The sequence below is a fragment of the Eptesicus fuscus genome, chromosome 12 (assembly GCF_027574615.1).
Source record: "Eptesicus fuscus isolate TK198812 chromosome 12, DD_ASM_mEF_20220401, whole genome shotgun sequence".
In the NCBI taxonomy this organism is placed as follows: Eukaryota; Metazoa; Chordata; class Mammalia; order Chiroptera; family Vespertilionidae; genus Eptesicus; species Eptesicus fuscus.
The window spans coordinates 92,370,671-92,386,148 of NC_072484.1; the positions used below are offsets into that span (position 1 = coordinate 92,370,671).

General features: G+C 57.6%; 1 protein-coding gene across 4 annotated transcripts in view; it reads left to right on the top strand.

Moving 5' to 3' along the window:
* Nucleotides 1-15,478, top strand: part of ZNF521 (zinc finger protein 521) — a 275,000-nt gene that overhangs the window by 31,351 nt on the left and 228,171 nt on the right. For all 4 annotated transcript variants that reach the window (XM_054723974.1, XM_054723972.1, XM_054723973.1 and 1 more), the window contains exon 3: nucleotides 1,740-1,919. In XM_054723974.1, the coding sequence (XP_054579949.1) occupies nucleotides 1,740-1,919 (180 nt within the window). The remainder of the gene's footprint in view (nucleotides 1-1,739; nucleotides 1,920-15,478) is intronic.

Sequence of the window (15,478 nt, forward strand, 5' to 3'; positions counted from 1 at the left end):
ACCCAGGGTGCTGGAACGGTCACTGTGTAGGGTTGAGGCGATAATTTTCCAGATGGCACATCGACCCGAATGGCCAGTTCTTTTTTAAACAAACACCTTCCGCCACTCGCTGTTGGAGATGGGAGTCCGCGCTCCTTCCTCAGCCGGAGGCTGTGGTGGGCGTGGATGGAAGCTGGTCTTGGCGTGCGGGGCGCGTTGGCAGCGCGGTGACAGTTACGTCCGTTTCGGATACGGAGACCGGCTTTGGGACCACTGCCAGCAGAAAGGGAAGGGCCCGGCTGGGCGTGGCTCCGTGGCTGAGCGTCCACCTATGAACCGGGAGGTCACGACCTAAGAACCGGGAGGTCACGGTCCAATTTCCCGTCAGGGCACACGCCCCGGTTGTGGGCTCAGTCCCCCGTGGGGGGCGTGCAGGAGTCAGCCGATCAGTGATTCTCATCATTGATGTTTCTCTCTCTCTCTCTCCCCCCCTCCTCCTTTCCTCTTTGAAATCAGTAAAAATATTAATAAATGAAAAGGGAACATAGTTACTTGTAGAAGGAAGGTTTGTCGAAGCGTGTTACGTGCAAGAGAGCAGAAAGCACTTCCCGGCACTTGCTAACTGTCCCGCGAAATCTGGACTAATTTTGTTCCTGTGAATTCTTGATCGTACGTTTCACATACTTCCCTCCCGTGTTAAAAAAGGGTGAGTACAGAGAACGCGTTACGCATCTCTTAGGTGTCTGCGGCGACTCGTTTTATTAACTCTTTCACTAACTGCTCTATTTGAGGCGACCTGTTTCCGACTTTGGAGGACTCTCTGCCTTTAGAGATTCATGTCTTATCCATCAGCCACAGACCCCGTTGTCCTAATTACCCCCCGAGGCGTGGTCTCCCCGCCCCCCTCTGCTCTCCTGCTCCAGGAAGGTCGGGGGCACTCCTCGCAAATAAGTTAAAGAACCAACAAGCGTTTTAAGTTTTCATGGGGCTTCCACGGAAAACGCTGCTCGTGGCCTCCTCGCCCATCCCCGCGGCGGTGTGGGCCGCGTGCTCTGGTCGGGCCGGAACTGTGCGTAGCTTTCCCGTCCGCTTGGCTTTCGGTGCTGAGGGTGCCAGCTCAAGCTGTGGACTTGGTGATAATTTACCGTTGCTCTTCGGGTATTTTATCCCATTTCTCGCTGGTTCTCAAAACAGGAGACACACCCTGCCCGTCCGTGCCCTTGGGCTTTGTCGGGGGAAGGCTCTGCGGCGGCGGGAGCTTAGGTGGCCTCCGCTGCCGAGCAGATCAGGGGGCAGCTGTGTGTTCTGAGCAGTTTCTGAGTAAAGGTCAGCTTCGTGCCCTGTGGTAATTAGCGGATTCTAGACTTGCGGCTGATTCTGGTGATTTCCCGTGAAGGAGTATATTTAGCAGAAAAGGAATCCGTGCTTCAGCACAGGGCTTCCTTTCTCCTTCCCGCGGCAGCCTGTGGGGTTCGTCTCTTCGTGTTTTAAGCAGCGCCCCCTAAACCTGAGGGTGGCAAATGGGACAGGGGCGCACGGTGGCGGGAGAAGGAAGGCTTCGTCACCGGGAACTGGGGAACGAACGTCAGGGAGACTCGCTTTTGATTCTTCCCTCATAAAATCCGCAGTACAGCCCCCCTCCGCGCCCCCCGCCCCCCATCACAGCTTCAGGGACAGGGTGCGTCTGTCCTTGGTCGAGAGAAGATGACATGTGACGGTGAGAGAGCCTGTCTGTAACCCTGTCCTCGGTTTCCTCGCAGACCCCAACTGTAAGCTGGAGGACAAGCCGGAGGATGGCGAGGCGCTAGACGGCCAGAAGCGGCCGGAGGACGCGGAGGAGCTGGAGGACGAGGCGGTGCACAGCTGCGACAGCTGCCTGCAGGTGTTCGAGTCGCTGAGCGACATCACCGAGCACAAGATCAACCAGTGCCAGCTGGCAGGTACGCCCGCCCCTCGCCTGCGTCACGCTCCCTTCTGCGGCCCGGCCTGTTCCTCTCCTCCCCTCTCCCCTGACCTCCCTCCGGCCCCTGAACGCCGCGGCCAGTGCAGACCGCCTGGGGGAGAATGGGGAGAGGCCGGAGCACAGCAGACTCGGGGTCCCAGTGCTCCGGGTTTGAACGGCACCTAGAGGTCCGTGGCCAGTGGGTATATTTTAGTTTCCATTAAAAAAATGCATCTTTATTGATGTCAGAGAGGAAGGGAGAGGGAGAGAGAGAAACAGCCATGATGAGAGAGAACCATGGATCGGCTGCCTCCTGCACGCCCCCCACTGGGGATGGAGCCCGCAGCCCGGGCCCGGGCCCTGACCGGGATTGAACTGTGACCTCCTGGTTCACAGGTCGTCGCTCCACCACGGAGCCACGCCGGCCAGGGCTTCGTTTCCATTTTTAAACAGAGGACAGTGATGCCATCTAGGAGCTGACGTGGGTGGCTCACGTAGCATTTGAAAATGCCTCCTGAGTAGTTCGTTTCCAAGGGCAGCGAGCTTCCGCGCCGTATTCCGCGTGACGTGCCGTCTCCCGGCGCTCCCTGACCCTCCTCCTGGCCGCGCCGTTGTGTGCCCGTGGCCAGGCCCTTACTCTTGGACGGCGCCTCCCTCCGGAGACGGGGAGCTCACGGATGGATGGCAGGGCTGCGCCGTCTTCGTCACGGCACCCCGCACCTGCGGCGCACAGTAGGTGCTCGCTAAGGCGTGGAAGCTTTCTGCTCCACGGTTCACGGGAGAACCGGACGGAGTGACCCGGAGTGTGAGGTGCTCCGGTGAACGGCTGGGGAAACCGCAGCTCACCGAATTCCTGCTCTCCGTGCACGGATGGCCCGCAGGAGCGGGCGGTCTGCGGCGAAGTGGGGTATTGAGGTGTGTTTTAGATTCCTGTCCTCTTCCCCCTACTGTGTGCAGCCCACACGGCTCCTGTGGGTGGTGTGTGTACCTCTTTCTCTCCCATTTCGTTTTCCTGGCACAAATGCGTCTTCAGCTGCCCGCGCGGAGGAAACGGGGGTACCAGACACGGCAGCCCCCCCTGTTTTCCACAGAGCCCGGTATTTCTGTAAGAGTGTCACCCGTGTTCCATTTTAACCGGCGTCCCGGCACCGGTCGTTGTGGAGATGCCGGGCTCAGTCCGGTGGACGGGGATCGCGATTACAGCGCACGGCGGCTCCTCTGGGCGGGGCTCCGGGGAGTCCGCCCGTTCCTTCGGCCCCAGGATCTGCTTTCTTTCCGAAAACCCGTTAGCGTTTGGCACATGGGTGTGAGAACTGATGGCGCGTGTATAAACATTGGCCGTGTACCTGTTGTGTGTGTGTGGCTTTTGGTAACTTTTCTGATACAATTCCAAGTTGTTAGCGATTTGCAGAACGAATGCCTGTGATCCCCACCCTGCCGTCACCTGACCTCCAGCTGTGGATGGCTCCCCGGTGGCTGTCATTCGTGATCTCTCCCTCTCATCACGCTCTTTCTCGTCGTCATATGAGAGGAGGTTGCGGGCATCACGCCCCTCTAACTGCGTCCTGTGTGTGTCCTAAGCACAAAGGCGCCCCCTCGGTTGGCCTCAGCACGCCCCCCGAGACCAGGATGGAGAACACGCACGGAGAGGTCTACCCTCTCCCCCACACGGGTGTTCACGTTTCGGCAGCTGGTCCGGTAACGCCCTTCAGAGCGACAGGCAGGGTGTCCCCCACAGTGATACGCCCTCTGAGTGAGGGTCACCTCCAGGGGTGAGATCCGGAGGGAGGAGGCGTCCCCGGAGCTCCCAGCTGTGGGTATCCGTTTCGGGGACCCCCTGTGCTTTCCTCACCCGGACAAGGAGCGCGCACAACACGGTGGCCGTGTCTTCCGATTCCTTCCACCTGGGAGGCCCTCCCAGCGTCTGTCTTTCTCCACGAGCACCTCGGAGGAGGCCCAGCTGTGTTTGGGTTGGTGCGACGTTTTCCCGCGATGGCATTGGGGTCGTATCCGCCCCCGGCAGGAACCCCCCCCCCCCCCCCAGGGATGCTGTGCCCGCTCAGCGCATCGGGCCAGGAAGCCTGGGAGCTGGCGTGTCCCCCGTGGATGCTGTTAGTGCCGAGTACTGGTCTGAGGTGGCACCCACCACCTCTCGACGTAAATTACTGTTATCCCTTTGGGAGTCATAAGTAACGTGTGGGGAGATACTCGGACGCTGTAGCCATCCTCATAACACATCCGTTCCCACTCCATGGTTTATATTTACTGGGTGGGCTCTTGGTACACGCCCCCTTCTCATTTTTCCGTTCGTCTACTCCTATCACCCTGGGCTTTGAGTGTTCATCTTGTTCACTGCGTCAGAATTCATGGCTGTCATTACTTGATGCCCAGATTGCTCGGGACTGAGCCAGTAGGAGCCCCTGCAGCCTGGATTCCGAGCCGTTCTCCTCTGTCTCCGTCATTATTTGAGGACTGACTTAGTGCCCGTTCTTGTCCCAGTCCTGCAACCAGCCTTTCTTCCGTGAGCCCTGCTTCCTGTACGGGGCAGTGGTATTTGGGACCAAGACTGGACACCTGCTCGCCGCGAGAAGTACCTCCACTCCAGACCCTGCAGCAGGCAGGATCAGGACATGCATGTGCATACTTAGTGGACTACGCCCATATAGTGACACACATGTGCATAGTCACACACGTCAATGCATGTTGCTCCCTCTGCCGAAGACTGTTGTGTTCTCGCTGATCCTTCCGATTTAACCCAATAGCCCCGGCATGCCCCAGTCCTCTCCTTTCCGTGTCTGTTACGCCCTCTCTAGCAGCGAGAGCCCTAGCTCCCCTCACCCCTCGTGTGTTCACTCGTCCCTTGAGTCCAGAAGACTCATTGAGTAAAGAATTGCTTGCTCCTGTCATCACCATAAGCGGACCACCTGAGTAGCGGTCAGTAGTTCTTTATAATTATTGCTGCTGTGACTTCAATGTAACATTTACATGCAGTGTGACTTGTAAATCCTAAGTGTCCAGTATGAGGAATTTTGACAAAACACATGCACTCACGTTACCCACGTTCCTAAGATAGTTTCTTCCTCCTAGAAATGTCCCTCCCCTCCCTTCCACGAGGGAGGCCCCACAGAAGGAACTGGTTTTAACGTTCTGATCAGTCATGCGTGTTCCTGGATTCTTGTCAGTGGGACCACACAGATGTCCCCTTTGGAGGCCAGCTTCTCTTGCTCGGCAGAATGTCTGCAGAGGCATTCGTGCTGTGTGTGTGTGTGTTTTTCAGCTGCTGAGTAGTTGTCCATCGTATGACGGTGTCGTAACCTCCTTTTGATGTTCCTGTTCGATGTTTTGGTTATTTTAAATGCCGGGTTATTGTGGATGAAGTTGAAGAGACCCTTCCTCTGTAGATCTTTGCGGATTGACCTGTGTTTTATTTCTCTTGAGAGGAATTAGAAGTACTGGGCTAAGGGTGTCGGGTGCGGTATGTAAACGTTCACTGTAAGTTTTAATTGGATGAAAACTTTTTTGGGGGGAATAAATCTTTATTGTTCAGATTATGACAGTTGTTCCTCTCCCCCCTCCCCCCACGGCTCCCCTCCACCCGGTCCCACCCGGTCCCATGCCCTTACCCTCCTTATTGTCCTCGTCCATAGGTGTAAGATTCTTGTCCAATCTCTTCCCGCACCCTCCCCCACACCCCCTTCCCCCCGAGACTTGTCAGTCCACTCCCTTTCTATGCCCCTGATTCCATTATATTCACCAGTTTATTCTGTTCTTCAGATTTTTTATTCACTTGATTTTTAGATTCACTTGTTGATAGATATGTATTTGTTGTTCATAATTTTTATCTTTATCCTTTTCTTCTTCTTCCTCTTCTTAAAGAATACCCTTCAGCATTTCATATAATACTGGTTGGGTGGTGTTACCGTGTTAGGGCCACTGGGTTATTATAATATAGATTACCTATTTCTGTATTAATTAGGCTTAAGGCACTGTATTTTTTTTTCTACTTCCCTCCATTTTGATCGATTTCTGGTTTCCTACTTAAAACATTTCCTTAGTTTTCAGCCTGCTTCGTCTCCGAGTCCTCCAGCCCCGGGTGCAGGTCCGCGGTCGCCATCATCCCCACCCCAGCCCCCCCTCCACATACTTCTTCATTTTCAGACCAGTTTCACACTTTTTGATAAAAATCTTCAGTACGTATCTTCACAATATCTGTCTATAGATACGTGTATGATAGAACATCCGCAAAAGTAGAAATTGATAAATGAATTTAAGAAGAAACAAGTTTTTAGCATGAACATATGTTGCTTTGAAGTCCGGGTCTAGATGCGTTTACTTTGACAGTTTGTTCTAATGGCTGTCGGAGCTGGAGAAGACGCTCTCAGAACCGCCAGAGAGAACACCTGTGAGTGAGCTTCTCTTTCTTTCTCAGGCTTTCTTTTAATTTATTGATTTTAGGGAGAGACAGGAGGGGGGGGGGGTGGGAGAGAGAGACACTGGTCTGTTGTCCTTTATCCATGCATTCGTTGGTTGGTTACTGTCCGTGCCCTGACCAGGGGCCGGGCCCACAGCCTCGGCACATGTGCTCGCCGCTCCAACCCCCGGCGCTGCCTGGCCAGGCCCTCGGCTTCTTGACGATGTCCGTCATTTTCAGGGGTGGCTCTGAGCCCTATTTCCAATAATCCTCCCGAGAGCCTCCGTTTGGGGTGCCAGCTCTGTCACCTGCTCACCTGTGTCCACTCGCCCCCCCTGCGCAGCGGCGAGAGCGCCGGGAGGAGGGCGGGCCGGCCTGCGTTCCCTGCCCTCCGTTCCGTTCTGACTGTCGGTGTGGTGCGGGGTGCTCGCAGAAAACGTTGTCCCCCGCTTGTCACAAGGTGGGGACTGTGTGTGCGTTCGCTTGGCTAGCCTTAACGAGGTGACCCACGCGGTGTGGGCTGGGCGTGGCGGGCGGCACCGTGTCCAGGTGCGGGCGGCGGCGGGAGAAGCCGGGCGCCCAGGCCGTGAGTGTGTCTATGTCCCCCTCGGGAGGGTCTGCCTCGGGTCTGGGTGGCTGTTGATGGCGGTGTCGGTTCTGGCGGTGGCTAAGCTCTCAGCTCAGCGCACATTCTCTACCCGGGACACGTCCTTCATGTCAGAGACCGCGTTCCGACGGCCACTCACCTCCCCACGTGCAAGACGGCTCAGTGAGTCCCTGTCCTCGCGGGCTGTGTGCGTGTGTGTGTGTGTGTGTGTGTGCGAGTGTGTGTGTGTGTCTGTGTATGGGGGGCTGTGTATGTGTTGTGTGTGGGACTGTGTGTGTGTGGGGGGGGCTGTCTGTGTGTCTGTGTGTGGGGCTGTCTGTGTGTGTGTGGGGGGGGGAGCTGTGTGTGTGGGTGGGGGGCTGTCTGTGTGTCTGTGTGGGGGGCTGTCTGTGTGTCTGTGAGGGGCTGTCTATGTGTCTGTGGGGGGCGCTGTCTGTGTGTGTGGGGGGCTGTCTGTGTGTGTGTGGGGGGGGGCTGTCTGTGTGTCTGTGTGTGTGTGTGGGGCTGTCTGTGTGTCTGTGTGTCTGTGTGGGGGGCTGTCTGTGTGTCTGTGTGTGGGGCTGTCTGTGTGTCTGTGTGTGTGTGTGGGGGGCTGTCTGTGTGTGTGTGGGGCTGTCTGTGTGTGTGTGGGGCTGTCTGTGTGTCTGTGTGTCTGTGTGTGGGGCTGTCTGTGTGTCTGTGTGGGGCTGTCTGTGTGTCTGTGTGTCTGTGGGGCTGTCTGTGTGTGTGTGTGGGGGTGGGGGGCTGTCTGTGTGTCTGTGTGTGTGTGTGTGTGGGGCTGTCTGTGTGTGTGTGTGGGGCTGTCTGTGTGTGTGTGTGTGTGGGGCTGTCTGTGTGTGTGGGGGGCTGTGTGTGTCTGTGTGTGGTGGGGGGGTGTGTCTGTGTGTCTGTGTGTGTGGGGGGCTGTGTGTGTGTGGGGCTGTCTGTGTGGGGGTGTGGGGCTGTCTGTGTGTGGTGTGTGGGGCTGTGTGGGGCGTTTCTGAGTCTGCAGCACCCTGAGCGCTCTGATGCCCTGGTCAGAGGAGGAGCTTCCCCAGAGCCGGCTCAGCCCCGGCTGGCAGAGCGCCTCCCGTGGGGGAGGAGGCCGGGGGGCTGCTACCTGGGTAACCGTTGGGGTTCCCACGTGGGTGCGCGGCAGCAGCATTTTTGATATCGGTGCCTCGTCTGCCATTCTCTTCTCAACGTGTTCATTTGGACAATTCCCTGCCAAAATACGGGTACGAGTAATCAGGGTTAGGTTCCTTATCCCCTCAATGCTTTCCGAATGCTTCGGGGCCCTGGGGTTGGGATTTACGTCGGGGTCGTATCCCTGAGCTACGTTTCCCGCTGTGAACCGGGAGCTCGCCCACGGATTAGCTCATTAAGGGGAGACTCTTGGAGTGGTGACGGGGTACGTTTCAGGAAGCCTCTCTGTGCTGTACGTGCGTTCTGCAATCAGGCCTGCTGTAAAACTTCCCATCGCGAGACAGTTACTGACCGTGGACTGACAGTTTCCGAAGGAGGGCATTTCCTAGAAACACAAACAAATGGGTGCGTTCGCTTTATGTTTTACACGTAAAACCCAAGCAGAGGCTGTACTATCCTGTGTGTGTGAATACACAGGATATCCTTGATTAACGTGAGGTTTTTGAAAGTAGCATTTTTTTCTTTCTTAATCCTCGCCTGAGGATATGTTTTCATGGATTGTGTTTTTTTTTTGAAAGGGAGAGGAAGGGCGGGGAGAGAGAAACGTGGATGTGAGAGAAACATCCATGGGTTGCCTCCTGCACAGGCCCCGACCAGGAGTCTGACCCACAGGCTAGTGTGCGCCCCGGCTGGGAACGGACCTGCAGCCTTTTGGTGCCCGGCGGCGGGCGGCACTCCAACCAGCTGAGCCCCCGCAGGGTGAACACATCACTTTGAAATGGATAGAGTTCAGAGTGGAAGTGGCATTATTTGTGTATGAAAAGTGTCACCTCTGGGCGGGCCGTGTGGCCACAGTGGTGTCAGATACATGGTTTTGCCGTACTGGCATGATTGATACAGAGTGGCCAGATTATTATGATCTCTGAACGCATAATAATCTGGCCACTCAGTATATATATATACTAGAGGCCCGGTGCACGAAATTCGTGCATGGGGGGGTGTCCCTCAGCCCAGCCTGCACCCTCTCCAGTCTGGGACCCCTCAAGGGATGTCCGACTGACCATTTAGGCCCGATCACAGTAGGATCGGGCCTAAATAGGCAGTCGGACATCCCTCTCACAATCCAGGACTGCTGGTTTCCAACTGCTTACCTGCCTGCCTTCCTGATTGCCCCTAACCGCTTCTGCCTGCCAGCCTGATCACCCCCTAACCACTCTGCTGCCAGCCTGATTGATGCCTAACTGCTCCCCTGCCAGCCTGATTGATGCCCTAACTGCTCCCCTGCCAGCCTGATTGATGCCTAACTGCTCCCCTGCCAGCCTGGTCACCCCTAACTGCCCTCCCCTGCAGGCCTGGTCACCCCCTAACTGCCCTCCCCTGCTGGCCTGGGTCCCCCCCAACTGCCATCCCCTGCAGGCTTGATCGCCCCCAACTGCCCTCCCTTGCAGGCTCGGTCCCTCCCAACTGCTCTCCCCTGCTGGCCATCTTGTGGCGGCCATCTTGTGTCCACATGGAGGCAGCCATCTTTGACCACATGGGGGCAGCCATCTTATGTGTTGGAGTGATGGTCAATTTGCATATCACTCTTTTATTAGATAGGATTAGAGGCCCAGTGCCTGAATTCGTGCATGGGTGAGGTCCGGCCAGCCTGGCCAGGGGGAGGGGACATGGGCGGTTGGCCGGCCTGCCTGCTGGTCGAACTCCTGGTCGATGGGACCATTTGCATATTAGCCTTTTATTCTATAGGATAGACACTGAGTGGCCAGATGATTATGTGTTCAGAGGTCATCATAATCTGGCCACTCAGGGTACTGAGTATATAACCATCTCGTTTTGTGGTTCCACGCTTTATTTGCCAGAAATGGTAAGGAGGGTGTCAGGAGCACACACAGGGGAGGATATCTTCAGGAATGTCCCCGTGTCCTCTGTGGTCACTGATGGCGTGAACGCTGTCAGCGTGTCCCTGGGGAGAAGCGTGTGCGTCATAAATGAGCGAAGGGCTGCATGGGGACGCGGGGACGGGGGCCTGCTCCCCGAGGAGGAGGAATGAGAGGCCAGGCATCGCTGCGCCCTCTGCAGCCACCCGTCCCTGCCGCTCGCCAGGGCAGGGCGGTGTGCGCTCCTCGGATCCAGCTGTGGGCACACGAGGGCTCTGCGTGCGGCTGTTCTCGGCCCGAGCTCACCTGTGAAGGCTTAAGGTGCTGGGTTTTTACTTTTTCGAGAGACTGCACTTAATCACCTATCGTCTTAACACGACTCCACTTGGGCCAGTTGTGGCTGGTAGATACCCACTTCCCTGTAGGCAGTGAGTTGCTAGGGCGGCTGGCCTTCCTTTCTGCGGATCCTCGGGCCGGGGACCTTGTCTTGGGGGGATGGCAGCAGTGTCCCCGAGACCTGTGACCTCCTCATAGGCCAGGGGGAGCCAGGAGGCTCCCCCACCCCGGGCCTCAGGCTCAGTTCCTTTACGCTTCAAGGAACGGGAACTCGCACCCTCTTTGCTCTCAGCTCACCTTCAGGGGAGACTGATCGCAGGCGACTCTACCTCTCTCTCTGAGCCCTCGCCCTCCTCCTTCCAGCTGGAGCCGCAGAGCTTCCGGACGAGTCTCCTGGGTGGCCCGTAGGATGAATGGAAGCAGATGAGGGCGGAACTCTTTGAACACTCGTTAAACGTGCTCAGAAGTAGATTTGGAACAGAAGGAAGTATGTGAAGCAAAAGGAGAGAGAAACGGTGGTCTCGCTATCATCATAATGGAATTCTATGGGGTATTTTTGAGCAAATGATTGGCTGTTAGAAGGTAGACTCGTAGTCATGCTTCAAACCAAGACAATGTCAGGGTCAGTGCAGTGAAGGGACAAACGTGCAGACCCTCGATGGTGAGTCGACCCCTCGGACCGGGGCACCGCCATGCCTGGCTCATGATGCCTCCTGGGCGGCGAGATTCTACTAGTCCAGTGGTCGGCAAACTCATTAGACAACAGAGCCAAATATCAACAGGACAACGATTGAAATTTCTTTGGAGAGCCAAATTTTTTAAACTTAAACTTCTTGTGGAAGAGCCACCCTCAAGGGGCCAGAGAGCCGCATGTGGCTCGCGAGCCGCAGTTTGCCGACCACGGTATTAGTCGATAGCTTTTAGCTTGCTCCAACTTGGTTTAACAGCAACAGGAGCAAGATACGTACCTGACCCTTTTTACGCATGTGATGTATTGGCCTCGTGGACACTGTAGACCATGCTAGGGTTATATTGAACGCCACATCAATTTCACTTTCCCCTCCTTAAAAGCAATCTTAAGTTTTGGACGCGACCTACCCACAGAGCAGTAAGTGTTCGCTCCCCCTGGTGACTAAATAAAAATGTAGACGAGGGTTACTGGGGTGATTAGCATCCTTAAATGCAACCTTTACTGCATAGTTAGTGTTGGGGTGCGTACGCTAGTCACGTTTGTTGAACAGTTTTCCCAAGAAGCATTCCAGTTAGCCTTGAGAGCCGTCCACTTCCTGTTCCTCGGTCCGCGTGGCGAAGGCTGGTCTGTGTCGGGCGGCCGTCTTGGAGTTGTGCCCATTTTCCTGATTCCGGACTCTTGGTTCTCGAATGGGGTGACTGTGGAACCCCGGGGAGACATTGCGAGTGCCTGGGAGCTGGGAGCGGATCACACACGCAGCATTCGCAGCCAGAGCAGCCGCCGCTGGCCTGCCTCCGTCATTCTCGCCGAGGAGACTTCCACAGAGAGGTCCCTGCGTGAGCGTGAGTCCGAAGACCTCTTCTTTCAGGAAAACCCACTGGCACACGTTCGGCCACGAAGATGCGTTGTTGTTACGGCCCGGACACATTTCCCGTTTAATTCACAAGTTATTTGAAGTGTATATTTCCATTTTCTCAGGTTGCCTTTCAACTTAACTCTTACGGTCTCATAAAAATCTCCCCCAACCACAATCAAGTGGCTTGGTTGGCAGGTTGTTGAAAATGCTCTCGTAATTGCTTTTAGAGACGCCTGTCAAGTCCGTCGTACGCTTACTGTTTCCTGCTTACCACGCGCTGTTTCCAGGCGGAATGCTGGCTTCGCTCCGGTGTTCGTGCCGGTTACCAGGGTCCTGGGGCCGCCCGGACGGGTGTGGTGTTCCGCATTAAACATCACCTGTTACCGTGCACTTAGAAGCAGAGACGAGGCGCTGACCTGGGAGCTCCTGTCTGGGGTGCTCCCTGAGGACCCCTGTGTGTGGCGCCCCTCGCCCCCCTCTGCTGTCCTCCTTCCCGGCTTTATTTGTGGGGGACAAGCCTCGGCCTGGGGGTTCCCCTCCAGGGCCCCTCTCTGCCCTGGGAGGCGGGGCCCCTTTTCCAGCCCCAGCCCTTTCCCGCTTCACTCCTTCGGCCCCGAGAGCCAGCTGCCGCCTCCGGGGCCGGTGTTGGTTCTGTTCTGTCGTTCGGCCCGCGTGCTGGCCTGGGTGGCAGCAGCCCAGCTGGCCCAGCCCCTCTTCCTCAGTTTACCCCCCCGTCCCAGGGCTCCCCGCTTCCCTCCGAGCCGCGCCTGCCCTGCAGCTCACTGTCCCCGTCCTAGCAAAGCGCCGCCCGGGCGTGGCCTGAGCTTCCGCAGCGGCCACTCAGGTGGGACTTAGGTTGGCGCCCAGCAGCTACGAGGCAGCTTCCTCCGGTGAGGGGCGGACAGACGGGGCTGCGGGTACCGATGCCACCGCGGACCAGACCTGCAGGCCCGGCTCCGGGGAAGGTGCTGGCATGCTGGCTGCGCTCAAGAGCCTCAGAGACGGGGGGGAACGGCCCTCGCTGGTCTGCTTTCCCAGACACCCTGTGCCTTTACCGACAGGCCCGTCCCATACGCATGCTCAGGATCCTGTGTTTGTCTAATAAACACGAAACCCGGGGCCCGGGGTTCCCTGACGGGGTCAGCGAGCCCAGCCGGGGCTTCAGGGCCGGCGTCTGGGGTGCAGGTGGGGCAGGCGGGGAGGCACAGGCAGGCAGAGAGAGGGGAGGGAAGAGGTGACAGCACCGCACCCCTGGGCAGCTCCGGCTGGAGGACAAGGGAAGGGAGGGAGCCGGAGAGGAAGGCTGATCCCTCACCTCCGGCTGTGCAATCCTCACTCCGGCACTTTCTGCTGAAAACACTGTTTGTGCATCTTCTCCACATGTCTGTGGGCCGGAAACGGGAGCGGCTGGCCTGGGAGATGCTGGTTTGGGGTCTCAGCGGGTAGCAATCCAGTGTTGGCCAGGGATGCTGCTCTCGGCAGGGGGCTGGCGGGTCCAGGTCCAAGCTCAGTCCCTGGGCCGCTGGCAGGACAGTGGGTCTCCCCACAGGGCCTGTCTGCAGGGAGCTCGGGACAGGGCACTGGCTTTCCGCAGCGCAGACATGGCGGGGGTGGGGGGCGAGGGGGCGGGGGTGGAGGATAGAGAGAAACACTGCGATGTGCTTCCTGACCTCACCTTGGCAGTGGCATGCCATTACCGCTGCACGGTCTAGGCCCCACAGGTCAGCTCTGGGGGTGGGGGCTGTGAGAGAGAATCACACCAAGGCTGAATCCCGGAGAGGGCTTGTTGGGGACCAGCTTGAAGGCTGGTTAATGCAATGGATGGGGAGGGAGGCTAGGGTCCTGCCCGGGGCCCTGCTGAGAGCTCCCCTCTCATTCCCGAGCCCCACCCCCACCCCCACCCCCAGGTCTCAGAGGGCTCTGGGAACCTCCTGCCATCAGGGAATCCGGGAGGCCTGGGGGCAGGGAGGTGACCTACCAGCCCTGGGCCCTGCGGGAGGACCGCCCAGCGGGGTTGTTTCCTATGCTGGGCATTCAAGGAAGGTTTATTTGAATGTGGAGTTTAGAAGCGTAAGGATTTTGATATTGGAGGAGAAGTGAGAGGGGAGGGAGTTCCAGATACAAGGCAGCTCCTGCGATTGACTGCACCGGGAAGGGAAGGTGAAGGCAGAACCCGCACAGAGGCCTTAAGGAGAGAGCCCTGGGCGGCCTCACCTGCGGGGAACGGCAGGTGTGGGGAGGGAAGGTGACCTGCTTCCCCTCCTGGGGCCTGGGTGACGCTCCGTGGCGGGATTGGCTCAGGAAAGAGCGGTGGCCTGTGTCGGCCAGGACCACAGGCAGGCGCTGGGCCCCACCCGCCCTGCTGGCTCCTCGAGGTGGGGTTCAGTGTTCCCTTTGCCAACTCTCCGAGGTTCTTCCCCAACGTATCCCCATTTTTGTAACAGTCTGACCCCCCTCCCCCCCATTGTGGTAATGGAGAACCCCCCCCCCCTCTGGTTGGTGACGCCTGGACCTTGGCCCTTGGATATAGGGCACCCCCCCCCCCCCCCGGGGTAGTCGGGGCCGGCACAGCAGGTGGAACTGACACCCTGAGACTCAAGCCTTCCGTGTAGCAGCATCGAGGCCGCTGCGCTCCTTCCTGTCGGGTGAGGGGGACGCGGGCTATTGAACCCGCAGAGGTGTGCCGAGGGCGGGCTCCTCGCCGGCATCGAGGCGTGGCGTGGCGTGTTTTCAGGACAGACCGAGGCTCACCCCGTGGGAAATCTCCCTGCATAGGAAGTCCTGGTTATGCCCCCAGCACCCCCCACCCCCACCTCCCAACCAGAAATGACCAGGCAGATCCCTTCCCTCCTCGCGCCTGGGCATCCGGGCGTCTCGGAGCCTCCCGGGCCGCGTGGGGCCGCGTTTCAGACACGCAGATTCCCTCCTCTCCCTGAGCGTGATTTTCATTAAAAATTCCATTAGCTTAAAAAATCAATGTAATCGTTCCGCAGTAATTAATTCTTACCAATCTCCGAAAGGAGAGACGCATTAACAAAACCTGCAAATGTTAAGATGAGTGAAGAGGCGTGTGCCTGATGGGCTGGAGGAGCTGGAGGAGATGTCAGTGGCACGGAGTGAGGCGTGGGCCCTGGCCACCGGCCAGACACCGTGCAAACCTCACTCCTCCCCCCGCAGCCAGCGGCGTGGCCTGGGGCAGGTCACTGACGGTTTTAATCCAACGCGTCCTTGTCGGTAAAGTGGGAGCCTTAAGGAGAGGGCAGTGCTGTTGTCCACCTCGGAGGGCTGGCGAGGAAATGAGAGAAGAGGTGGTCAGCCTAGCAGGGAGCTGGCACCCGGCGAATGCTCACCGTGAGCATCCTCATGGGTGTTGGTGTTACCGAAAGTGGTCATGACCCCTTTAAGAAGAACTCACACGCGTCCGATTCCGGATGTGAGTGTCTTCTAGAACTGAGAGGGGTGTTTTGAAGGAGTGAGTGGGAGTGAATACCTGGCCGTTCCGTCTTAATTTCTGCCCCTTTTACGATTCCAAAGGGAGCCAGTGTGCGCTGGGTGCTGGGGGAACGGGGCGAGGGGGGAAATGCGTCTTCGTTTAAGGAAGGGGGCTCCTCGGCGTGGGGGAGGACCTCGCTGTGTGGATTTATAGGGAACAGT